This window comes from Coregonus clupeaformis, chromosome 21 (assembly GCF_020615455.1).
Source record: "Coregonus clupeaformis isolate EN_2021a chromosome 21, ASM2061545v1, whole genome shotgun sequence".
In the NCBI taxonomy this organism is placed as follows: Eukaryota; Metazoa; Chordata; class Actinopteri; order Salmoniformes; family Salmonidae; genus Coregonus; species Coregonus clupeaformis.
The window spans coordinates 48058960-48086528 of record NC_059212.1 but is presented as its reverse complement, the minus strand read 5'-3'; the positions used below and the strand labels follow the sequence as shown (position 1 = coordinate 48086528).

Below are 27569 nucleotides of genomic sequence, written 5' to 3'. Positions count from 1 at the left end.
ATACAGTGGGGAGAACAAGTATTTGATACACTGCCGATTTTGCAGGTTTTCCTACTTACAAAGCATGTAGAGGTCTGTAATTTTTATCATAGGTACACTTCAACTGTGAGAGACGGAATCTAAAACAAAAATCCAGAAAATCACATTGTATGATTTTTAAGTAATTAATTTGCATTTTATTGCATGACATAAGTATTTGATCACCTACCAACCAGTAAGAATTCCGGCTCTCACAGACCTGTTAGTTTTTCTTTAAGAAGCCCTCCTGTTCTCCACTCATTACCTGTATTAACTGCACCTGTTTGAACTCGTTAACTGTATAAAAGACACCTGTCCACACATTCAATCAAACAGACTCCAACCTCTCCACAATGGCCAAGACCAGAGAGCTGTGTAAGGACATCAGGGATAAAATTGTAGACCTGCACAAGGCTGGGATGGGCTAAAGGACAATAGGCAAGCAGCTTGGTGAGAAGGCAACAACTGTTGGCGCAATTATTAGAAAATGGAAGAAGTTCAAGACGACGGTCAATCACCCTCGGTCTGGGGCTCCATGCAAGATCTCACCTCGTGGGGCATCAATGATCATGAGGAAGGTGAGGGATCAGCCCAGAACTACACGGCAGGACCTGGTCAATGACCTGAAGAGAGCTGGGACCACAGTCTCAAAGAAAACCATTGGTAACACACTACGCCGTCATGGATTAAAATCCTGCAGCGCACACAAGGTCCCCCTGCTCAAGCCAGCGCATGTCCAGGCCCGTCTGAAGTTTGCCAATGACCATCTGGATGATCCAGAGGAGGAATGGGAGAAGGTCATGTGGTCTGATGAGACAAAAATAGAGCTTTTTGGTCTAAACTCCACTCGCCGTGTTTGGAGGAAGAAGAAGGATGAGTACAACCCCAAGAACACCATCCCAACCGTGAAGCCTGGAGGTGGAAACATCATTCTTTGGGGATGCTTTTTTGCAAAGGGGACAGGACGACTGCACCGTATTGAGGGGAGGATGGATGGGGCCATGTATCGCGAGATCTTGACCAACAACCTCCTTCCCTCAGCAAGAGCATTGAAGATGGGACGTGGCTGGGTCTTCCAGCATGACAAAGATCCGAAACACACAGCCAGGGCAACTAAGGAGTGGCTCCGTAAGAAGCATCTCAAGGTCCTGGAGTGGCCTAGCCAGTCTCCAGACCTGAACCCAATAGAAAATCTTTGGAGGGAGCTGAAAATCCGTATTGCCCAGCGACAGGCCCGAAACCTGAAGGATCTGGAGAAGGTCTGTATGGAGGAGTGGGCCAAAATCCCTGCTGCAGTGTGTGCAAACCTGGTCAAGACCTACAGGAAACGTATGATCTCTGTAATTACAAACAAAGGTTTCTGTACCAAATATTAAGTTCTGATTTTCTAATGTATCAAATACTTATGTCATGCAATAAAATGCAAATTAATTACTTAAAAATCATACAATGTGATTTTCTGAATTTTTGTTTTAGATTCCGTCTCTCACAGTTGAAGTGTACCTATGATAAAAAACTACAGACCTCTACATGCTTTGTAAGTAGGAAAACCTGGAAAATCGGCAGTGTATTTAATACTTGTTCTCCCCACTGTGTGTGTGTGTGTATATATATATATATATATATATATATATATATATATATATATATATATAATATATATATATATATATACACACATACATACAGTGGGGGAAAAAAGTATTTAGTCAGCCACCAATTGTGCAAGTTCTCCCACTTAAAAAGATGAGAGGCCTGTAATTTATCATAGGTACACGTCAACTATGACAGACAAATTGAGGAAAAAAAATCCAGAAAATCACATTGTAGAATGTTTTATGAATTTATTTGCAAATTATGGTGGAAAATACGTATTTGGTCACCTACAAACAAGCAAGATTTCTGGCTCTCACAGACCTGTAACTTCTTCTTTAAGAGGCTCCTCTGTCCTCCACTCGTTACCTGTATTAATGGCACCTGTTTGAACTTGTTATCAGTATAAAAGACACCTGTCCACAACCTCAAATAGTCACACTCCAAACTCCACTATGGCCAAGACCAAAGAGCTGTCAAAGGACACCAGAAACAAAATTGTAGACCTGCACCAGGCTGGGAAGACTGAATCTGCAATAAGTAAGCAGCTTGGTTTGAAGAAATCAACTGTGGGAGCAATTATTAGGAAATGGAAGACATACAAGACCACTGATAATCTCCATCGATCTGGGGCTCCACGCAAGATCTCACCCCGTGGGGTCAAAATGATCACAAGAACAGTGAGCAAAAATCCCAGAACCTCACGGGGGGACCTAGTGAATGATGTTACGGATACAGGTATCCTGTGTTTTTGTGTGTTCCTACTCTTTCTGCCCTAATCACAGGTGTCCTGTATGTTCCTGATTGGTGGTCGTTGAGGTGTCTGCTGATTGGACCAATCAGTGAACATTCCTGTTAATTGCACCACCTGTTATTCGTTTGTTCAATCACACATCCCATTTTATAAAAACCAGACTTGTGTTTGTTGAGAGAGAGAGACTTTTTGCCATATGTGAGTATGGACACGGTGGTGTCCTGTGTGTTGTGTACTCACTAGTTGATGATTACCCTGTTTAGTAGCTTTGTGTGTTTTTTGGGAAAGGGGGGGTTTAAGCTAGATGCCCTTGGGCGTACATTACCCGTAGGACGAAATCTGTCTATAAACACCAGTTAGACCTGAGCGGACCACCCACTGTATTTTTGTATGGTAGCAGTAGCCTAGCGGTTCTTTAGGCAGGCTAGATCAGTTTAGGGGTTTTACACTATTGTTTCATTTCTTGGGTCCTGCTCAGCCCTTTTTCCCAAACCCTTACCGTGTGTTCATAAATAAACACTTTGTGTTTGACGGTAGTTCCTGGTAGTTGTGTCTTATTTGTTCTCACTATTCCATGTCACACTTATAATTTACATGAATTTATGTTACGGGTCTCATGTCCATCCACCCTAGATGTTTAGAGCCACGGGGTTCGTAACATAAAGTGGGGGCTCGTCTGGGATCCTATCTATCCCATGCTACTCATGTAAATTAGTAGTGTCTGGTTCAGTGTTGAGCTTAGCAGCTGTAACTACCTGTTTTTTTTGTGTGTTCAGTAGTCGACGGCTTGTGTTGCTAGTAGGATGGCTACTTTTGAGTTGGAGGCATTTTTGGAAAACCCTACGTGGGAGGTTTTTGATAATTGCCGTAGAGTGGATCTACAGGCTTTGGCTGACCACTTTTCTGTACCCATACCGAGGGGTTTAGTGAAAGCAGAAGTTAGGGAAGTAGTGTTAGCGATATTGTTAAACGAGCGAGTGCTTGAGTTACCGCCGCCTGAGTCTGCTGCTCCTGTAGGGGATGTGGTTGCTGTTCCTGTAAGCCCATCAGTGTCTGAGGACGAGGCTAAGGCTCCAGCCACATTGCCCGTTATGACCCACTCTCCCCACTGACTGACAGTGATGCCAGGATGGATGTCCGCTCGACACGGCTCCAAATAGAGGCGGAAGAGCGGGCACAAATCAGGCAAGACAAGCTGGAGATGCGTAAATGGAACTAGAGGCAGAACAGGAGACGCGTAAGATAGAACAGGAGACGCGTAAGCTAGAGGCAGAACAGGAGACGCGTAAGCTAGAGGCAGAACAGGAGACGCGTAAGCTAGAGGCAGAACAGGAGACGCGTAAGCTAGAGGCAGAACAGGAGACGCGTAAGATGGAACTGGAGACGCGTAGGCTTGATCAAGAACTGGAGACGCGTAAGATGGAACTGGAGATGCGTAAAATGGAACTAGAGGCAGAAACAGCGAGGTTAGTCTCTGCTCATACTATGCCTGCTAGTGAGCCAGCCTCACCAGCGGTGTCGTCTGCTACATTTGATATTAGTAGACAGATCACCTTGGTACCTGTGTTCAGGGAGTCAGAGGTTGATTCCTATTTCAGTGTGTTTGAACGTATAGCGGTAGCATTGAAATGGCCCGAAGAGGTATGGTGCCTATTACTTCAGTGTAAACTAACAGGTAAAGCCCAAGAGGTTCTGGCAGCGCTACCTCTTGAAGACAGTTTGAATTATGAAGTGGTCAAAGCTACTGTTCTTCGTGCCTATGAGCTTGTTCCTGAGGCATATCGACAGAGATTTAGGTCTCATAAAAAGTCTCCTACTCAGACTTATGTGGAGTTTGCTAGAGACAAAGGAAATCTGTTTGACAAATGGCACAGTGCTAGTAAAGTAACTGATTTTAACTCTCTACGGGAGTTAATCTTGTTAGAAGAGTTTAAAAATTGTTTACCGGAACGCATTGTAGTTTATCTGAACGAACAGAAAGTATCCTCACTGTCGGAAGCGTCTGTATTGGCAGACGAAGTTTGTGTTGACGCATAAGAGCGTGTTTTCGGCTCGTACGGAGAGCAGGGCTGCGGAGTTGCTAACTTTTAGTCCTAGTCGACCAGCAGTACATCCAGCGCGCCCAAAAGATGTGCGTCACTGTTTCTATTGTCATAAGGTGGGACATTTGGTTAGTGATTGCTTTTGCTTAAACGCAAGCCGGGGATGCCTCAGCACGCCAGGCCGCCAACGGGTGTTGGGCTGATTCAGTACGGTTGTAGGGCCGGAATCAAGACAGAAGCCTCATAGTGAATGTGGTTTGAAAGTCCCTGTCCCAGATCACAGTTATGAACCGTTCATTTTTGAGGGGTTTGTTTCTATATCAGATGACGAAGCGTCTCAGCGTCCAGTTAGAATCCTCAGAGATACTGGTGCGGCGCAGTCGTTCATACTAGCTGATGTGTTGCCCTTGTCCAGTAATACATATTGTGGTTCCAGTGTGTTAGTACAAGGAATTGAAATGGGTTTCGTCCCAGTGCCATTGCACTTTGTGAACGTACACTCTGAGTTAGTCAGTGGATTGTTCAGAGTGGGCGTACGTCCTATGTTGCCAGTAAAAGGTGTGACATTTATAATGGGCAACGATATTGCCGGAGGAAAGGTAATACCCATATTGGAGGTATTGGATAAAAGTGACCAGTCTCTCTCCGAGGAGCTGGCACAGGGTTATCCAGATGTGTTCCCCGCTTGTGCTGTCACACGTGCTCAAGCACGACAAGTGGGTGAAGTGGTAGATTTGTCAGACACGATTCTATTCAGAGAGTGTGACCCAGAGGATAGTTTGAGTGCTACCTCTGGTAAGCTGGTGCAGTCTGACCAACAGCCCAGAGAAAGGAAGAAGGATGTGGAACTTGTTGCTGAAGCAATACAGTTACCAGTTACTCGTGAGCAGCTGATCGCTAACCAACAGGTTGACATTAGTCTGGCTAAATGTTTTTCTAGTGTTGTCTCAGAGGACGAGCTAAAGAAGAAAAACATGGCATACTTCATTGATGGTAATCTCCTCATGCGTAAATGGACATCCCATGTTGACGCTGGCGGAGATTGGAATGCTGTTTACCAAATAGTGATTCCTACAGCCTTTCGACAAAATGTTTTATCCCTCGCTCATGATCACCAGTGGTCCGGACATCTGGGAGTCACCAAGACTTATGATCGTGTTTTGCGACATTTCTTTTGGCCTGGTTTAAAACAAGATGTGGCTCAGTTCTGTCGGACTTGCCACACCTGTCAAGTAGTTGGGAAACCGAACCAGGTTATTTCCCCGCGCCTCTTTGTCCCATACCGGCCATAGGTGAACCATTCGAACATGTGATGGTTGATTGTGTTGGACCATTACCAAAAACAAAATCTGGTAACCAGTTTATGTTGACAATTATGTGTGTGGCCACCAGGTACCCAGAGGCCATTCCTCTGCGAAGGATTACTGCTCCGGTGGTGAGTAAAGCGTTGATCAAATTCTTCTCAACTTTTGGATTACCTAAGGTGATACAAACTGATCAGGGTACGCAATTTCCTTTCTAAACTTTTCAAACAAGTGTTAAAATCCTTGTCAGTTACACACCGTGTGTCAAGCGCATATCACCCAGAGTCTCAGGGTGCGCTTGAACGTTGGCATCAGACCCTGAAGTCTATGCTCCGTAAATATTGTTTGGAATCTGAGAAAGATTGGGATGAGGGAGTTCCTCTAGTGTTGTTTGCTGTCCGTGAGACAGTACAGGAATCCCTAGGGTTCAGCCCAGCTGAACTGGTGTTTGGACACACCATGAGAGGACCTATGAAAGTCCTTAAGGATCAGTTTTTGTCACAAGAGTTGTGTGTGAAAGAAAATGTGTTGGACTACGTTAGTCGCTTTCGTGAGCGCCTACATGCTGCCTGTGCTCTAGCAAAGGAAGCGCTGTCTTCCTCACAGAAACGGATGAAACGACACTATGACACACAGGCTGTTTCTCGTTCACTGCAGCCAGGTGACCGAGTTCTTGTGTTGTTGCCTGTGCCAGGAGCGTCATTGTCAGCACGTTTCGCTGGTCCTTATGTCATTGAAAAGAAACTAACTGAAACTGACTATGTGATACAGACTCCTGATAGAAAACGCCAATCTCGTGTGTGCCACGTTAACATGTTGAAGACATACCACAACAGACCCGTTACTCAGGTAGACAGTCCAGAGAAACTGGCCGAGTCGGCTGTCTCTGTTGCTGCTACGGCTGTAGTGGGAGGTCATGTTAATGATGTGGACGGAGATGGTTTGGAGTTGCGCAATACTCAGCAGCAGTGTGCTAGATTGCCCAATTCAGAGATGCTGCTGTCTCTCCCGTCAAGCCTGATTCATTTAACGGACAGACAGGCAGATGATATTGTGAGACTATTACACAGCTTTCCATGTCTTTTTAATGATGTTCCTACATGTACAAATGTGTTAGAACATGACATTAATGTTGGAAACGCTGCACCTATCAAGCAACATCCGTATCGTGTCAACGTCGCTAAGAGAAAGATAATGAGGGGTGAGGTCGGTTATTTGCTGGAGAATAACCTGGCTATGCCAAGTTCAAGTCCTTGGAGTTCTCCGTGCATTCTGGTTCCTAAACCTGATGGGACATCCAGATTATGTACGGACTATCGGAAAGTCAATGCTGTCACAGTGCCCGACTCGTTCCCGTTACCCAGACTGGATGACTGTATTGATACTGTTGGTGCTGCTACCTATGTAACCAAATTAGATCTTCTAAAGGTTACTGGCAGGTGCCGTTAACCCCACGGGCCTCCGACATCTCTGCATTTGTGACCCCAGATCACTTCCTACAATATGCTGTCATGGCATTTGGGATGCGGAACGCACCAGCCACTTTCCAACGCCTGGTTAACACAGTATTGGCTGGAGTTCCTAATTGTAGTGCTTACCTTGATGATCTGGTCATTTATTCAACTGAGTGGTCTGATCATGTTAACACTCTAAGGGTAGTGTGTGAACGTCTAGCAACCGCTTCTCTAACCCTGAACTTAGCAAAGTGCGAGTTTGGGAAGGCTACTGTTACTTATCTTGGTAAACAGGTCGGCCATGGTCAGGTGCGCCCTGTAGATGCTAAGGTCTCAGCTATAAACGCATTTCCCGCACCTACCACCAGAAGAGAGCTACGCCGTTTTTTAGGGATGGTTGGCTACTACCGTAGTTTCTGTAAAAATTTCTCTGCGGTAGTTGCTCCATTAACGGATTTGCTCAGTCCGGCGAGAAAATTTGTATGGTCTGAAGATTGTTGTACTGCTTTCAACACTGCTAAAGCACTCTTGTGTAGTACTCCTGTTCTTGCTGCGCCAGATTTTGAGCGGCCGTTTAAACTGGAGGTAGATGCAAGTGCCAGAGGTGCTGGTGCTGTTCTACTGCAGCAAGACCAGAGTGGAGTGGACCATCCTGTCTGTTATTTTTCACGGAAATTTAACAAATGTCAGACAAACTATTCCACCATTGAACAAGAAGCTCTAGCTTTGTTGTTAGCTCTGCAGTACTTTGAAGTTTATGTTGGTTCCAGTGCATTACCAGTGGTAGTGTATACTGACCATAACCCCTTAGTTTTTCTCCACCGGATGTACAACCAGAACCAACGCCTTATGCGTTGGGCACTTGTCGTGCAAAATTATAATTTGGAGATCCGCCACAAAAAGGGGTTAGATAATGTGTTGGCAGATGCTTTGTCTCGTGTGTAATGATCTAGGTTTTTTTTGTTATCCCGATAGGATGATTTGTGAATTTGGGTGTTGTGATAGTACGTGTGTCGCAAACCATTTTGGTTTGCTCTTTTAAGGGTGGGAGTGTTACGGATACAGGTATCCTGTGTTTTTGTGTGTTCCTACTCTTTCTGCCCTAATCACAGGTGTCCTGTATGTTCCTGATTGGTGGTCGTTGAGGTGTCTGCTGATTGGACCAATCAGTGAACATTCCTGTTAATTGCACCACCTGTTATTCGTTTGTTCAATCACACATCCCATTTTATAAAAAACAGACTTGTGTTTGTTGAGAGAGAGAGACTTTTGCCATATGTGAGTATGGACACGGTGGTGTCCTGTGTGTTGTGTACTCGCTAGTTGATGATTACCCTGTTTAGTAGCTTTGTGTGTTTTTTTGGGAAAGGGGGGGTTTAAGCTAGATGCCCTTGGGCGTACATTACCCGTAGGACGAAATCTGTCTATAAACACCAGTTAGACCTGGAGCGGACCACCCACTGTATTTTTGTATGGTAGCAGTAGCCTAGCGGTTCTTTAGGCAGGCTAGATCAGTTTAGGGGGTTTTACACTATTGTTTCATTTCTTGGGTCCTGCTCAGCCCTTTTTCCCAAACCCTTACCGTGTGTTCATAAATAAACACTTTGTGTTTGACGGTAGTTCCTGGTAGTTGTGTCTTATTTGTTCTCACTATTCCATGTCACACTTATAATTTACATGAATTTATGTTACGGGTCTCATGTCCATCCACCCTAGATGTTTAGAGCCACAGGGTTCGTAACAAATGACCTGCAGAGAGCTGGGACCAAAGTAACAAAGCCTACCATCAGTAACACACTACGCCGCCAGGGACTCAAATCCTGCAGTGCCAGACGTGTCCCCCTGCTTAAGCCAGTACATGTCCAGGCCCGTCTGAAGTTTGCTAGAGTGCATTTGGATGATCCAGAAGAGGATTGGGAGAATGTCATATGGTCAGATGAAACCAAAATAGAACTTTTTGGTAAAAACTCAACTCGGTCGTGTTTGGAGGACAAAGAATGCTGAGTTGCATCCAAAGAACACCATACCTACTGTGAGGCATGGGGGTGGAAACATCATGCTTTGGGGCTGTTTTTCTGCAAAGGGACCAGGACGACTGATCCGTGTAAAGGAAAGAATGAATGGGGCCATGTATCGTGAGATTTTGAGTGAAAACCTCCTTCCATCAGCAAGGGCATTGAAGATGAAACGTGGCTGGGTCTTTCAGCATGACAATGATCCCAAACACACCGCCCGGGCAACGAAGGAGTGGCTTCGTAAGAAGCATTTCAAGGTCCTGGAGTGGCCTAGCCAGTCTCCAGATCTCAACCCCATAGAAAATCTTTGGAAGGAGTTGAAAGTCCGTGTTGCCCAGCGACAGCCCCAAAACATCACTGCTCTAGAGGAGATCTGCATGGAGGAATGGGCCAAAATACCAGCAACAGTGTGTGAAAACCTTGTGAAGACTTACAGAAAAACGTTTGACCTGTGTCATTGCCAACAAAGGGTATATAACAAAGTATTGAGAAACTTTTGTTATTGACCAAATACTTATTTTCCACCATCATTTGCAAATAAATTCATTAAAAATCCTACAATGTGATTTTCTGAATTTTTTTTCTTCTCATTTTGTCTGTCATAGTTGACGTGTACCTATGATGAAAATTACAGGCCTCTCTCATCTTTTTAAGTGGGAGAACTTGGACAATTGGTGGCTGACTAAATACTTTTCCCCCCCACTGTATATACATACATACATACATACACACACATGGGCTTTACCTTTGCTTTCGTGAAGAATTTATGTTTTAGCAGCTCAGCAGCAGTTGGTCTGAAAGACAACGACACAACATGCTTTACCACTACAGGACATTAGACAACGACACAACATGCTTTACCACTACAGGACATTAGACAACGACACAACATGCTTTACCACTACAGGACATTAGACAACGACACAACATGCTTTACCACTACAGGACATTAGACAACGACACAACATGCTTTACCACTACAGGACATTAGACAACGACACAACATGCTTTACCACTACAGGACATTAGACAACGACACAACATGCTTTACCACTACAGGACATTAGACAACGACACAACATGCTTTACCACTACAGGACATTAGACAACGACACAACATGCTTTACCACCACAGGACATTAGACAACGACACAACATGCTTTACCACTACAGGACATTAGAACACATCACGGCAGGAAATCAGACTAGGAAAGAGAATCCACTCAGATAGAAAATGGGACTGAGAACGGTCGAGACCCAGAATAAGATGACAGTTTATTATTTACCCAATCTTCTTTTTGGTAGAAAATTATATATATAAAAAAATATATTTAATAATGTAAATGTAATTGGTGCACCACACAAAGGACAACGCTAACTTGGAGAAATGGTGTCAAGGTGGAATTAGTTTACTAAATACTAGGAGCCACCGACCCTGTTGTAACATATCTGATTAGTAGAATCACATTTGGTTAGATTAGGGTTGGAGCAAAAGCCTAAATGGGGAAAGCTCTCCAGGAATAACCCCTGTACTACACCCCTCCCACTTCAATTACAGTCAGTGGTCCTTTGTGACTGAGTTGGTTAGACCGTAGGACGGTGCCAGGTTTCCTCCAGACATGACGCTTGGCATACAGGCCAAAGAGTTCAATCTTGTTTGTCATGATCTGAGAGTCCTTTAGGTGCCTTTTGGCAAACTCCAAGCGGGCTGTCATGTGCCTTTTACTGAGGAATGGCTTCCGTCTGGCCACTCTACCATAAAGGCCTGATTGGTGGAGTGCTGCAGAGATGGTTGTCCTTCTGGAAGGTTCTCCCATCTCCACAGAGGAACTCTGGAGCTCTGTCAGAGTGAGCATCGGGTTCTTGGTCACCTCCCTGACCAAGGCCCTTCTCCCCCGATTGCTCAGTTTGGCCAGGCGGCCAGCTCTAGGATGAGTCTTGGTGGTCCCAAACTTCTTCCATTTAAGAATGATGGAGGTCACTGTGTTCTTGGGGACCTTCAATGCTGCAGACATTTTTGGGTACCCTTCCCCAGATCTGTGCCTCGACACAATCCTGTCTCGGAGCTCTACGGACAATTCCTTCGACCTCATGGCTTGGTTTTTGCTCTGACATGCACTGTCAACTGTTGGACCTTAAATAGACAGGTGTGTGCCTTTCCAAATCATGTCCAATCAATTGAATTTACCACAGGTGGACTCCAATCAAGCTGTAGAAACATCTCAAGGATGATCAATGGAAACAGGATGCACCTGAGCTCAATTTCGAGTCTCATAGCAAAGAATACTTATGTAAATAAGGTTTTTCTGTTTTATATTTTTTGTACATTTGCAAACATTTCTAAAAACCTGTTTTCGCTTTGTCATTATGGGGAATTGTGTAGATTGATGAGGAAAAACATTTAATCCATTGTAGAATAAAGTTGCAACGTAACAAAATGTAGAAAAAGAGAAGGGGTCTGAATACTTTCCGAATGCACTGTATCAAAGATCAAGTGGCTATGGCAGGCTACAAATCTTTTTATTCAGCTGAAACAAGCCCACAAATTTACTTCAGGAAATGTACCTTTTCTAGTTTAGTCATATTTCTATCTGAGCTACCTTTAGAAGTGTTTACTTCGCGGGCTGACTAGCATCTATTGAGTTGAATGTCCCATAATTAAAACGCCTAAATCAACTGGAAGCGGCACAGGTCCTAATCCAGGCACTTGTCATCTCCCGTCTGGATTACTGCAACTGGGTAAGAGCGTCTGCTAAATGACTTAAATGTAAATGTACTGTACAAAACAAGTTGAAGCCACATAATCCAAAAGAAAGGCGACGTCTAACATTTTTTCCTAAATTTACTCTTCACAATTCACAAGTTATTATTTTGATTCACATGATTCGATTCATCGCAATTGAACCGAATCCCAACAAATACAATGTCGAAGTTTATAGTTTGTTTCGTCCCAAAAAAATAAAAAATAAAAGAATCATGAATCGTTCACAAAGGTTAATCAACTTTGTATGGGCTTATTCGCGAGTGTTGGTGGAAAGTTTTTTGGGACATGACGAAAACATGACTACATGCTAACAACAGCTAAACAGTTAACTAGAGGGTAGAAGATATGTTTTGACTTGGCTTCCTAGTCAGTCTGCTCTATCATAGTTTATAGGATAGGCCTACCTGCTGTAATGGCCTACTGTCTGTCTCTCCTTGGGAAACGGCCTACTGTCTGTCTCTCCTTGGGAAACAGCCTACTGTCTGTCTCTCCTTGGGAAACGGCCTACTGTCCGTCTCTCCTTGGGAAACGGCCTACTGTCGGTCTCTCCTTGGGAAACAGCCTACTGTCTGTCTCTCCTTGGGAAACGGCCTACTGTCTGTCTCTCCTTGGGAAACGGCCTACTGTCTGTCTCTCCTTGGGAAACGGCCTACTGTCTGTCTCTCCTTGGGAAACGGCCTACTGTCTGTCTCTCCTTGGGAAACGGCCTACTGTCTGTCTCTCCTTGGGAAACGGCCTACTGTCTGTCTCTCCTTGGGAAACGGCCTACAGTCTGTCTCTCCTTGGGAAACGGCCCACTCGTCTCGCATACATGCAGGTGAAGTGTCATTCCAATCCTAGCTGATGTGTTGATTTTTATTATTAACTATTCCTAAATAAATTACATTAACAGAAATTATGAAATTAATTTCGGCGACTTTTCAGATTTGATTATTTTCCAAAACTTTTCCAGGCATGGAAAACACCATTTAAAAATTCCATGACTTTTCCAGGATTTTCATGACTGTACGAGCCCTGCGTACTGCAAGTAACTTTGGATTAAAAACGTCTGTTAAAATGGGATAAAATATGAGCGTTTGGGATAGTCACCTTTTCTCAGGCTCCTTCTGCAGACATAGAGAGATCATTTTCCTGAAGGACTTCCCGTACTTCTTCACCATCTCCTTGTCCTGGATGCCGGTCTCCAAGCAGGGAGGGTCATTCTGCAGGGTTAGCATCAGCACCTACAGATACACACACACCATCAGGTTACTACCAGGTCATTACACACACACACACACACACACCATCAGGTTACTACCAGGTCATTACACACACACACACCATCAGGTTACTACCAGGTCATTACACACACACACACACACACACACACACACACACACACACACACACACACACACACACACACACACACACACACACACACACCATCAGGTTACTACCAGGTCATTACACACACACACACACACAACATGTTAGACACCATCGGCTGACAATTGAATTTAATTCCTACATATTTAGCCAGGATAGTCTCCTTAGCAACTGCTTTTCAGGAAGTCAAAGATCACACCCCTTCCATCTCTCCAAGTAAAAAGTAGAAATGACCTTCATGGGTGGATATTTGTGGTATGGAGCAGCGCCTGTAGCCAGCTCAATGGCTGTGATCCCAAAACTCCAGATATCTGCTTTGTAGTCATAACCTCGGACCTGAGGAGACATGAAGGATAATGGTAAGATATTTTTAGAGAGAGAGAGAAACAAAGAGAGAGACAGACAAAGAGAGAGAGAGCGAGAGCGAGAGCGAGCGAGAGAGAGAGCGAGACAAAGAGAGAGAGAGAGACAAAGAGAGAGAGAGACAAAGAGACAAAGAGAGAGAGAGCGAGAGAGAGAGAATAGCCCCCCACCTGCTCCATGACCTCTGGGGCCATCCAACATGGCGTCCCAACAAACGTCTTCCTGACCTTAGTCCTGGTCATGTCTCCTCCCGCCGCTAAGAAGGCACTCACACCAAAGTCTGGGACAGACAGACACGAGAGGTGAAGAGTGGTGAGTGAGAGAGAAAGATCAGACAGACGGATATAACCAATGGACTTGTTCCAGAGGAATGAATGCCATAAAGCAGCGTTTCCCAAACTCGATCCTCGGGACCCCAAGGGGTGCACGTTTTTGGCATTCATTCATTCATTAATTCATTCGACAGCATAAAATCGATTAGAAGTGGGGAGTTAAGGTCTTGGGACATGTGACCATACCTGCGATTTGCACGGAGCCATCGTCACCAAGAAGAATATTTCCAGCCTTTAGATCCCTGTGAAACAGCAGAAGCCAGACGAACCAGTATTTATCAGGAGTCACCTGTAAATGAAACTAAACTACACGTAAATGCCGGGGAATGATAAGCAGTGGCCTCGTCTATATCAAGGTTTCTATAGTAGAGGCCTAGTTACTACACAGACATGTTGGTCATACTACTAAAGAGGAGTCATTATCCAGTCTGTGTGGCCTGTTTTAGCTGTAAACCGTCAGCTCTTTTTATTAGCTCACGATAAGTGCCATCCAGTTTAGTGCACACCGTCTCGACGACCCAAGCCCTTTTACTTATCAGGACTTAACTATTGTGAATCTGAGCCAAACATGCTGGTTCAGCGCATACTACTAAAAGAGTAGTCAATATTCTGTGTGTCTGTGGCCTGTTTTTAGATGTGCGATACTGTAGTGTTTCATATGTAGTGTTACCTGGGGAGAAAAGCTGTTACATAAAACAAACCTCTTTAACAATGCATAAAGCCCTCTATGAAATATTGATAAATATGGGACAATGTGAAAGCTCACGAACCCGAAGAATGTGACTTTACCGAATGTGGCTTTGCCATTTCAAATTGGAGCTAGTAGTTTGGTTCATAAATGAATGAATGAAATAATGAATGATGGAGTTAACAATAAAAACAGGGAAGTGCGCCAATTTCTTTGACTGGCTGTTGAATCTGACAACATCCTCAATGTACACCTATAATGTGACTGTGGTCAGTGAGAAAAAAAAAAGAGGTAAAAATCAACGCTAAATATTTCAAGTTGAATTTCAGTTGAAAACAAGGATGTGTCCTGACCTGTGGATCTGTCCGTTCTAAATATTTCTAGTTGAAAACAAGGATGTGTCCTGACCTGTGGATCTGTCCGTTCTAAATATTTCTAGTTGAAAACAAGGATGTGCCCTGACCTGTGGATCTGTCCGTTCCTATGCAGATACTCTAGTCCTTCTAGGACCTCTTTGAGGATGGTGGCTATGGACGACTCATCCAGCACCCCAGACTTATGCTCCCCACGAGATATGATGTGTTTAATGATGTCCAGTACTGAGCCTGAGAGAGAGAGAGACAGAGAGAGAGAGAGAGACAGAGAGAGAGAGAGACAGAGAGAGAGAGACAGAGCGAGAGCGAGAGAGAGAGAGCGAGAGAGAGCGAGAGAGAGAGACAGAGAGACAGAGAGAGACACAGAGAGACAGAGACAGAGAGAGAAAGCACGGAGAAAGAGGAGGGGGAGATAGAGTGAGTAACAAAAGGACCAGGTTACTATTAGTTAGCTGAAGAATGCCTTGAATGGTTTCAGACGGCACTCTATACTCGCTCTTCCAAAGGGGAAGTGACATTGTTTTTGTTTGTTGCAGCGATAGAGCGGTGTTTGAACTAGGGCTCTGATCTTTATTACTGCTGTGTTTTTACCTTGGCTTGTAATGAAACGTGTGTGATAGCTGAGAACCCTAATCCCTCTATCTCTTGACAGTGTTACTGCATGCCAGGAGGATGGACAGTACCGTAGCAGGCGGAGAGCCAAGGCCACAGCTGGAGAGAAGCTGCTGCTCAGGGCCCTGCTTCATCCAGAAAGGGGGCCTATAGTGTCTGGTAGTCAGGCAGCTGGGATGGAGATGAACCAAGCTAACCATCCTCCTAGAGAGCTACTAGGTGTGCAGGGTTTTGCTTCAGCCCTGCTATAACAGCTGGAGGGCAGGAACAGGGGTGGACAACCACCTCCTGGAGAGCTACCGGGTCATGCAGGGTTTTGCTCCAGCCCTGCTCTCTGATTTGTTGAATCAGGTGATTACAGTAGGGCTGGAGCAAAACCAACAACCCACCCGTTATAGTATTGTTAAGCAGGCCGCAGTGTTTCCCCTAGCAATGTTTATGCAATGTTTATACAAAGGTGGGCCACCACCAACTAAAGAGCTACATAAGTGGTATTTATCCTCCTCTGCTTCCCTGCCTGGTTACAGTCCCTAAAGCAATACTTTACCACCACTGAGGAGCCGCATCACCAGCCACAGCTCGTCCTTCACTACAAAAGACGTGTAGTAGGACACAATGTTGGGGTGGTGGCACTGGGACATGGCCTGGATCTCTTTCTGCAAGGAGACGGGGGAGAGAGAGAAAACAGAACGAATGAGCTTCCAATGGCTCAGCACATCGTACAGTAAAGCGTTTTGAGTCTAGACAGCAGATCTGAAAGAATTGTACAGGTCTCGACTCTCCAACAATGCAGTAATGTATTTCCATTTTGACAGGCTAGGGGGGGAAACTCTCTTCGTATTGCTTATATTTATCCAATCATAGCCAGATCCACACAAGAGTTTAGGGGTTGATTTGATGATTGGGTATCAGTGTCTAGAGGAAGGCTAAATCGCCACAGCTGTTCTGCTTCCTCTGCTTGTTCTCAACCCGACTGAGCACATGACAGAGCAGAGCAGGCCCCCCAATAGGGAAGAATGAGCGAGGAGTGACCTGGGTTATGTCACTACCGTAGAAATAGAATTACTAGGACACACACATTCAAGTCAATGTGCCACGATGGGTGCAGTCCAAATCACTGTGGCTTTTTTCCCGTTCTAGTAATTCTATTTCTATGTCGCTACCGGCCGTGTCTCCAAGAGAGGCTTGATTGAGTTGCCAAGACAGGGCCTACTGAATGTTATGCAATAAGGGCTGAAAACACTGTGTTGGTATCTGTCCAGCTGCTGGCCTGAGCTTGTCTGATTTACACTGACAGCCTGTGTGTACGTGGTTGTGTGTGTGTACGTGGTTGTGTGTGTGTACATGGTTGTGTGGTTGTGTGTGTGTGTGTGGTGTGTGTGTGTGTACGTGGTTGTGTGTGTGTGTGTACGTGGTTGTGTGTGTGTGTGTACGTGGTTGTGTGTGTGTGTACGTGGTTGTGTGTGTGTGTGTACGTGGTTGTGTGTGTGTGTGTACGTGGTTGTGTGTGTGTACGTGGTTGTGTGTGTGTGTGTACGTGGTTGTGTGTGTGTGTACGTGGTTGTGTGTGTGTGTACGTGGTTGTGTGTGTGTGTACGTGGTTGTGTGTGTGTGTACGTGGTTGTGTGTGTGTGTACGTGGTTGTGTGTGTGTGTACGTGGTTGTGTGTGTGTGTACGTGGTTGTGTGTGTGTGTACGTGGTTGTGTGTGTGTACGTGGTTGTGTGTGTGTACGTGGTTGTGTGTGTGTACATGGTTGTGTGTGTGTGTGTGTGTGTGTGTGTGTGTGTGTGTGTGTGTGTGTGTTCCTGCTGCTGTACTCTCATCGTTCCCAGCTCCGCCTTTACAGCTAAGCTTTACCAGAGGCCATAATTGGCTTTATGTCAAATGATTAGCTAGTATTGATTAGATAGTATTGATTGCTATACTGTCAACTCCTGAAATAAATTGTGCTCTGAACATGTGGGTGGGTTACCAGGAGCTCGTCCATGCTGGTCTGACACTTCTCCAGGTTAATGCGTTTAATGGCCACCCTCTCCTTCCTGGGCTCACAGTAGGCCGCCTGCACCACGGCCGTGGCACCACTCCCTGAAGAGGAAACGAAGGGGGAACAATTACAATGTAACACACATCTAAACACACCAAGACAGTCGTGAAGAGGGCACGACAAAGCCTATTCCCCCTCAGGAGACCGAAAAGATTTGGCATGGGTCCTCAGATCCTCAAAAAGTGATAAAGCTGCACCATCGAGAGCATCCTGACTGGTTGCATCACTGACTGGTATAGCAACTGCTCGGCCTCCGCCCACAAGGCGCTACAGAGGGTAGTGCGTACAGCCCAGTACATCACTGGGGCCAAGCTCCCTGCCATCCAGGACCTCTATACCAGGCGGTGTCAGAGGAAGGCCCTAAATATGGTCAAAGACAGCCACCCTAGTAATAGACTGTTCTCTCTGCTACCGCACGGCAAGTGGTACCGGAGCGCCAAGTCTAGGTCCAAAAGGCTTTTTAACAGCTTCTACCCCCAAGCCATAAGACTCCTGAACAGCTAATCAAATGGCTACCTGGACCATTTGCATTGTCGTCGCCCCCACCCCCTCTTTAACGCTGCTGCTACTCTCTGTTCATCATCTATGCATAGTCATTTTAACTCTACCTACATGTACATATTACCTCAACTAACCTGTGCCACTGCACATTGACTCTGTACCGGTGCCCCCTGTATATAGCTTCGCTACTGTTATTTTACTGCTGCTCTTTCATCATTTTTTATTCATCTATTTTTTACTTAACACATATTTTTCTTAGAACTGCATTGTTGGTTAAGGGGCTTGGAAGGAAGCATTTCACTGTAAAGGTCTGCACCTGTTGTATTCGGCACATGTGACAAATACAATTTGATTTGATCCAAAGGGAAGCAAATGGCACCACACCCTGAAGAGGAAACAAAGGGGGAAGATTTACAATGTAACACACATCCAAAGGGAAGCCAGTGGCACCACTCCCTGAAGAGGAAACGAAGGGGGAAGAATTACAATGTAACACACATCCAAAGGGAAGCCAGTGGCACCACTCCCTGGAACAACCCAAGAGGAAGACAAAATAAGATGGCACATCAGTACGAATGGGCCAATTGAATCTCAACAAGGAAACAGTCGGTGGCTGTATTTGATTCACGTTTGATTAAAAAGCATTAATTTCAGCAAACAAGGAAAGGCATGCAACAACAGAGGGCAAACATAGGTACACCGTAAGGGTTTAAGAATGTAAATTTTTGAAGTATGCGAGGCAATGACCTGAAGGAGTCGAAGGTTCATTTTAAAAAACTCTAGTATGCAGATAACTCTTGGAGGAGTTGAGGTACTTGGCAAGATACCAGACAACTACAACAAGGAACTACTATTTTCCTGTATTTACTACAAAGAAATATCCTTTGTTGGAAGGATCTTTGACATATCTTTGCCATTTGTATCAAAAGTCATTAGCTAGTGAGATACATTTGGCCTTTAAGACACTTTATCTGTATCAAGTCTGAGGTCTCAAACTTCAACTAACTATATCACGCATATAGCTAGCTACATGTCTTATGCATTGTACAGAAAGAATAACAAACATAACCCGGTCAATATCACAAAAAGAAAAGCCTGACTAATACCAACTCCTTGCTACCACAAGGTATGAGTGACTCACTAAGCCCCATCATGCCTTCTCTTTCAGCGAAGTAAGGCACCACCCACCTCCATACTTCACCCTTAAGCAACTATGCTGCCCGATTTAGCTAGCTAGCTAGCTACTGTAGCTAACGTTAGCTACTAGGCTAGTTATTCAAGTTAGCGTCTGGAAAATAGCTAACGTTAGCTAACTAGATAGCTAATTAGCTAGCTATCAACCTATGAACGACAACTGAGAAACATATGCTTGGCCTAGCTAGCTATTTCTAACGTTACTTCAATAGCTTAGTTAGCTGTCAAAAGTAAGATTGGTTAGCTGTAGCTAGGTTTAACGTTAGCTAACCAGCTATAAGTTAGTGAACTAACGTTAGCTAGCTAGCTGTCTTGCGAGAAACCTAGCTAAGAGGTTAGCATGCTAGCGACATACTCACCAATCACCTCGTTGAGTACATAGTCGTCCTTGTTGATAGACCAAGTTTGAGCACTCGAGTCCTCTGCCATGGCTTCGTTGGAGGTTAACAATGTTATAAGGAATGTGGTGGGTCGGTTTTCTTGAAATGTAACGCGATAATTACTCCATTCGGCTCGTGATGTTAGCTACCTCGCCCTGCCAGTTTCTGCTGCTACTACTGTCAACACAACTTTGACAATTGCGAGGCGCCTCACGTCCTTTGCGTAGCCAAAATTGGAATGAAAAAGCCGCCATCTTGAGTGTGGCACTAAAACGATACAGAAATACACTACGTAAAAAGAAGGAACAGCACGTCTTAAAATCAGTTCAATGTAATTGAAGAATCCATATCAGTGGCGGTCAGTGAAGTTCATGATGAGGTTGGACATATAATTTTTTTTCATGAGCATGGCCTTATTTATATTACAGCATGTTGGATGACTGTCATTCATTTTCCATTCACCTAATTCAATGTAACATCGATAGGTTTAGGCTACTACATGATACTCGACATTTCCCTATACCCATCATGAGGTTGCTACAACCTAGCCTATGAATGAAAGTTTGCAACGTAGGTGCACACAGGTCGAGAGAAAAATGTGAGATGACAGACAGTGACACATTCAATACCACCTTGCACACTATTGCCTGCATCTAGCTTATCTAGGGTGTAATCATTAGTCCAACAGTTGCAAACGAGAGTTTATACTGGACAAATTCAGGTATTTTTCTCTCTGTTTCGTTTGCTTCCGTTTAAGAAACGTTTTTCAACAGAATGGGCAGAATGAATACACCCCTGATCACGCATAAACAGAGTTCACTTTCATAGCAGCCACGTTGTATTCATTCTAGCCTCTATGCACTCTCCTCCTCTCACATTTTCCCTTGGTTTGTGGACTTCAATGAACAACACATCAGCTGTATGTGACCAGGCGAAAAAACCTTTCCAAGCCAAACCATGTCATAACCGCTACACACAGCCTACATCGTTGTCCCCATATTAGCTAAAGTAAAGTCCTAGTCAACATAGCTAATATAACTAATGCATAGTAAACCCTCTACAATCATGCAGTAACATTACAGTGTATAGTCAGTAAGCAGTTAGACCAGTGGGCCCCGGTGGCAATAAATTAATAAAACCAAAAGCTTACCTTGACTTGGAAGAGTTCCAGTGTTGTGTTGGATAGTCATAGCCAGCTAGCTAACATAGCATCCCTCTGTTTGAGCCTGGTGTTTGAGTAACTAAACTAGCCAGCTGCATATGCTAGCTAAGTAACTGAAACTGAAAAAAATATGATGAAATCTCTCTCTCTCTCTTGCTTCTCCTTCATTTTTGAATACATTAATTTGTTGAAAACTGTTCAACTATTGTCTTTCTCTCTCTTTGAGTCAACTACTCACCACATTTTATGCACTGTAGTGCTAGCTAGCTGTAGTTTATGCTTTCAGTACTAGATTCTCTAAGCCTTTGATTGGGTGGACATGTCAGTTCATGCTGCAAGAGCTCTGATAGGTTGGAGGAAGTCCTCCGGAAGTTGTCATAGTTACTGTGTAAGTCTATGAAAGCGGGTTAGAACCAAGATCCTCCTAGGTTTTGTATTGAAGTCAATGTACCAAGAGGGGGACGGAAGCTAGCTGTCCTCCAGCTACACCATGGTGATACCCTACAGAGTGCTGTTGAGGCCAATGTAGACCTTCATTGCAAAACAGTGTGTTTTAATCAATTATTTGGTGACGTAAATATATTTAGTATCGTTTTTCAATGTTTTACAATTTTTGTTTTTATGAAATTCACTGAGGAGGATGGTCCTCCTCTTCCCCCCCTGAGGAGCCTCCACTGATCCATATAATCTAACCTCTGCTGGGGAAATTGGAACACACTAAACAAACAATAAAACGAGGAGTTTTCTATCCAAAACGGAGATGTATGGATAAACCACTTCTACAATCTTGTTGGCTCTATAACAAAGAACAAACAGCAAAAACATATACATGATCAATTACAAATCTTAGAATCAGCTATTAAAGACTACCAGAACCCACTGGATTCTCCAATGACCAATTCTCCAGTCACCGGCTTCATCAATAAGTGCATCGACGACAACATCCCCACAGTGACATTACGTACAGTGGGGAAAAAAAGTATTTAGTCAGCCACCAATTGTGCAAGTTCTCCCACTTAAAAATATGAGAGAGGCCTGTAATTTTCATCAAAGGTACACGTCAACTATGACAGACAAAATGAGAAAAATGTTTCCAGAAAATCACATTGTAGGATTTTTAATGAATTTATTTGCAAATTATGGTGGAAAATAAGTATTTGGTCAATAACAAAAGTTTCTCAATACTTTGTTATATACCCTTTGTTGGCAATGACACAGGTCAAACGTTTTCTGTAAGTCTTCACAAGGTTTTCACACACTGTTGCTGGTATTTTGGCCCATTCCTCCATGCAGATATCCTCTAGAGCAGTGATGTTTTGGGGCTGTCTCTGGGCAATACGGACTTTCAACTCCCGCCAAAGATTTTCTATGGGGTTGAGATCTGGAGACTGGCTAGGCCACTCCAGGACCTTGAAATGCTTCTTACGAAGCCACTCCTTCGTTGCCCGGGCGGTGTGTTTGGGATCATTGTCATGCTGAAAGACCCAGCCACGTTTCATCTTCAATGCCCTTGCTGATGGAAGGAGGTTTTCACTCAAAATCTCATGATACATGGCCCCATTCATTCTTTCCTTTACACGGATCAGTCGTCCTGGTCCCTTTGCAGAAAAACAGCCCCAAAGCATGATGTTTCCACCCCCATGCTTCACAGTAGGTATGGTGTTCTTTGGATGCAACTCAGCATTCTTTGTCCTCCAAACACGACGAGTTGAGTTTTTACCAAAAAGTTCTATTTTGGTTTCATCTGACATTCTCCCAATCCTCTTCTGGATCATCCAAATGCACTCTAGCAAACTTCAGACAGGCCTGGACATGTACTGGCTTAAGCAGGGGGACACGTCTGGCACTGCAGGATTTGAGTCCCTGGCAGCGTAGTGTGTTACTGATGGTAGGCTTTGTTACTTTGGTCCCAGCTCTCTGCAGGTCATTCACTAGGTCCCCCCGTGTGGTTCTGGGATTTTTGCTCACCGTTCTTGTGATCATTTTGACCCCACAGGGTGAGATCTTGCGTAGAGCCCCAGATCGAGGGAGATTATCAGTGGTCTTGTATGTCTTCCATTTCCTAATAATTGCTCCCACAGTTGAATTTCTTCAAACCAAGCTGCTTACCTATTGCAGATTCAGTCTTCCCAGCCGCAACAAGTGACAGCTCTTTGGTCTTGGTCATGGGTGAGGGAGTTTATACTGATAACAAGTTCAAAAGGTGCATTAATAAGTAAGAGTAGGACAAGAGCCTCTTAAAGAATTACAGGGAGAGCCAGAAACTTGCTTGTTATGTAGGTGACCAAATACTTATTTTCCACCATAATTTGCAAATAAATTCATTAAAAATCCTACAATGTGATTTTCTGGAAACATTTTTCTCATTTTGTCTGTCATAGTTGACGTGTACCTTTGATGAAAATTACAGGCCTCTCTCATCTTTTTAAGTGGGAGAACTTGCACAATTGGTGGCTGACTAAATACTTTTTTTCCCCACTGTACATATCCCAACCAGAAGCAATGGATTACAGGCAACATCCGCACTGAGCTAAAGGCTAGAGCTGCCGCTTTCAAGGAGCGGGACACTAATCCGGACGCTATGCCCTCAGACGAACCATCAAACAGGCAAAGTGTCAATACAGGACTAAGATTGAATCATACTACACCAGCTCTGACGCTTGTCGGATGTGGCAGGGATTGCAAACTATTACGGACTACAAAGTGAAACCCAGCCGGGAGCTGCCCAGTAATGCGAGCCTACCAGACGAGATAAATGCCTTTTATGCTCCCTTCGAGGCAAGCAACACTGAAGCATGCATGAGAGCACCAGCTGTTAGGCCTGATCACCGACAACGAAGAGACAGCCTATAGGGAGGAGGTCAGAGACCTGGCAGTGTGGTGCCAGGACAACAACCTCTCCCTCAATGTGAGCAAGACAAAGGAGATGATCGTGGACTATAGGAAAAGGAGGGCCGAACAGGCCCCCATTAACATCCACGGGGCTGTAGTGGAGCGGGTCGAGACTTTCAAGTTCCTTGGTGTCCACATCACCAACAAACTATAATGGTCCAAACACATCAAGACAGTCGTGAAGAGGGCACGACAACACCTGTTCCCCCTCAGGAGACTGAAAAGATTTGGCATGGGTCCCCAGATCCTCAAAAAGTTCTACAGCTGCACCATCGAGAGCATCCTGACCGGTTGCATCACTGCCTGGTATGGCAACTGCTCGGCATCCGACTGTAAGGCGCTACAGAGAGTAGTGCATACGGCCCAGTACATCACTGGGGCCAATCTTCCTGCCATCCAGGACCTCTATACCAGGTGGTGTCAGAGGAAAGCCCAAGAAATTGTCAAAGACTCCAGTCACCCAAGTCATAGACTGTTCTCTCTGCTACAGCATGGCAAGTGGTACCGGAGCGCCAAGTCTAGGTCAAAAAGGCTCCTTAACAGCTTCTACCCCCAAGCCATAAGACTGCTGAACAATTAATCAAATGGCCACCCAGACTATTGACATTGACATTTGAAAATGTCACTAGTCCTTTGAAACTTTTGTGAGTGTAATGTTTACTGTTCATTTTTTATTGTTTATTTCACTTTTGTTAATTATCTATTTCACTTGCTCCTCCGCACACTCCACTGGCTTCCAGTTGAGGCTCGCATCTACTACAAGACCATGGTGCTTGCCTACGGAGCTGTGAGGGGAACAGCACCTCCTTACCTTCAGGCTCTGATCAGACCCTGCACCCAAACGAGGGCACTACGTTCATCCACCTCTGGCCTGCTAGCTCCCCTACCTCTACGGAAGCATAGTTCCCGCTCAGCCCAGTCAAAGCTATTCGCTGCTCTGGCACCCCAATGGTGGAACAAGCTCCCCCACGACGCCAGGACAGCAGAGTCACTGACCACCTTCCAGAGACACTTGAAACCCTACTTCTTTAAGGAATACCTGGAATAGTATAAAGTAATCCTTCTCCCCCCGCACCCAATACAGCTAGCCTTCAACATATTCTTATAGCCTACATATTCTTACCTCTTTGTTGATTGATATCCATTGAATTGTGTCAATTTTCTGTTTTAGAAAGATTTGCACAAATATGAAAAGATAGATGGTATCTTCATAAAACAATATCAATTTAGATCACACAAGGGACAAACATTACCTTAAATTGAGAAGATCTTTAAAAATATTAAGTTAAGTGCCTGCACCTGCTGTCCTTTCAAATTAAAATCAAAATGTTTCTGTTGGGCAGTTAGGTTCCTGCCAGAACCCCCACCAACTAAGGAGGTTCCTCGATGAACCCCACCTCCTATTGGGTTCTTGAAAGAACCTTTTGGGGGCAATTTTCAGTCCTAAGAACCCTAAGGTTCTTCAAAGAACTTTGAGGATCTTAGAAGAACCCTTGTTGGACCCCTAATTTTTAGAGTGTACAAGTGTGATAGAATCAGTTTCTGCCTATCTTCATGGTCTTCGGTCTAAGGATCTAAACGCGGGCCCCAGGCCATGATATTACAACGTTTCCCCACAAGAGGGCGCACATCACACACTATCTGGCTCTTGGGAAGGGTTTTCACTAGTTACCACACCCACAAAGTAAAAACTGGCTATATCTTAAAAATTCATGAAAACAAAAATGTGCTTTTTGGTCTTCATTTAAGGTTAGGGTTAGGCATAAGGTTAGCAGTGTGGGTTAAGGTTAGGTTTAAAATCTAAATTTGAAAAAAAAAAATGTTTGTGACTGTGGTAACCAGTGAATACCCTGGGGAACGTCATCATTATACGTCTCCAGTTTCATGAGGTTGCTGTGTAAACAATATATGCAACAGTTATTTTATACAAGCAGCAGATCCGGAACACAATGGCCTTGTGTTAGGGTGAAGACATAACAGGAGTCTATGAAATAGCATAACATCACAGTTCAACACAGGGCAGAGCATAACACTTGAAGTGACAACAGCTAAGCCTAATTCTGCCACAACAAAGATGACACATGATGCTAATTCTAAGAAGAAAAAGACTACAGATAGTGGCTAAACAGAATGCTCCCAGGCATCAGCAAAAGACTTCCACCCAAACTTCACAGGTGGCATCAAGTCCTAAACCTGTGCTGTTCATGTGAAATGTGTAAAACGTGTTTTTTTTTTTCTGTTAGTTTAATGTAGAAATAAATTAATTTACATGGAAGTAGGAGAGAACACCTATTTAAAAAAAGTAGGAGTACACTTAACACATTGGGTAAGCCTAAACGACGTTGAGTCAATTACTCTCGATGGTCTGGCTAAATGTTATAGCCCCAAGTAACTATTCAAAACCTCAAATATTATGAGGATGATCTCGAAAACAAGATCTATGAGCGAGAGGATCTTGGAGAGCAGCAACATTCCTGAGGATTGTGGGTAAGCCACGAGAGGTCACATGTTTCTATGGCGCACCAGTCCAATGCTCTACTTTGCCCAACAACAGGAATAGTGACATTCCTGACCTGCAAGGAATCAAGTTTCCTTATTATTTTCTAAATGGCCATAGGCATAGGGGAGAGTGGGGTAAGTTGAGCCAAAGGGTTAGTTGAGACACCCCTTGTATCTCTGCTCTGCTGTAGCCAGCCGCGACCGGGAGACCCATGGGGCGGCGCACAATTGGCCCAGCGTCGTCCAGGGTAGGGGAGGGAATGGCCGGCAGGGATGTAGCTCAGTTGGTAGAGCATGGCGTTTGCAACGCCAGGGTTGTGGGTTCGATTCCCACGGGGGGGCCAGTATGAAAAAAAAAAAAATTATGTATGCACTCACTAATTGTAAGTTGCTCTGGATAAGAGTGTCTGCTAAATGACAAAAATGTAAATGTATCTAGGAAACCATATACGAAATTAATCTTGTGACCAAATATTTAGCTCATCATTTCATGGAGTCTGTGAAGGAAGAAACCACATGGGAAAAAAAGTGGTAAGAAAACAAGGTAAACCATTCAAATGAATTTATGTTGTTATAGGTTTCATGATGCTTGTATCTAAACCAAAGCAGATAGTTATACATGAAAGCGCCTCCTTGTAGCTGTGCGGGCTACCATAGTCAAAGGGCTACCATAGTCAAAGGGCTACCATAGTCAAAAGGCTACCATAGTCAAAGGGCTACCATAGTCAAAAGGCTACCATAGTCAAAGGGCTACCATAGTCAAAGGGCTACCATAGTCAAAGGGCTACCATAGTCAAAGGGCTACCATAGTCAAAAGGCTACCATAGTCAAAGGGCTACCATAGTCAAAGGGCTACCATAGTCAAAAGGCTACCATAGTCAAAGGGCTACCATAGTCAAAGGGCTACCATAGTCAAAAGGCTACCATAGTCAAAGGGCTACCATAGTCAAAGGGCTACCATAGTCAAAAGGCTACCATAGTCAAAGGGATACCATAGTCAAAGGGCTACCATAGTCAAAGGGCTACCATAGTCAAAGGGCTACCATAGTCAAAGGGCTACCATAGTCAAAGGGCTACCATAGTCAAAGGGCTACCATAGTCAAAAGGCTACCATAGTCAAAGGGCTACCATAGTCAAAGGGCTACCATAGTCAAAAGGCTACCATAGTCAAAGGGCTACCATAGTCAAAAGGCTACCATAGTCAAAGGGCT

The 27569-nt window shown here is 44.4% G+C and overlaps 1 protein-coding gene across 1 annotated transcript in view; it reads right to left on the bottom strand.

The window, feature by feature from the left end:
- Positions 1-19999, bottom strand: part of LOC121535386 (serine/threonine-protein kinase OSR1) — a 28072-nt gene extending 8073 nt beyond the window's left edge. Inside the window, exons 1-9 of the mRNA XM_045205946.1 lie at positions 19785-19999; positions 17659-17771; positions 16232-16340; positions 15162-15303; positions 14197-14252; positions 13849-13958; positions 13550-13651; positions 13034-13167; positions 9926-9974 (exon numbers count right to left, since the gene is read on the bottom strand). Of these exons, the coding sequence (XP_045061881.1) occupies positions 9926-9974; positions 13034-13167; positions 13550-13651; positions 13849-13958; positions 14197-14252; positions 15162-15303; positions 16232-16340; positions 17659-17771; positions 19785-19854 (885 nt within the window). The 5' untranslated portion in view covers positions 19855-19999. The remainder of the gene's footprint in view (positions 1-9925; positions 9975-13033; positions 13168-13549; positions 13652-13848; positions 13959-14196; positions 14253-15161; positions 15304-16231; positions 16341-17658; positions 17772-19784) is intronic.
- Positions 20000-27569: the final 7570 nt, after the last annotated feature.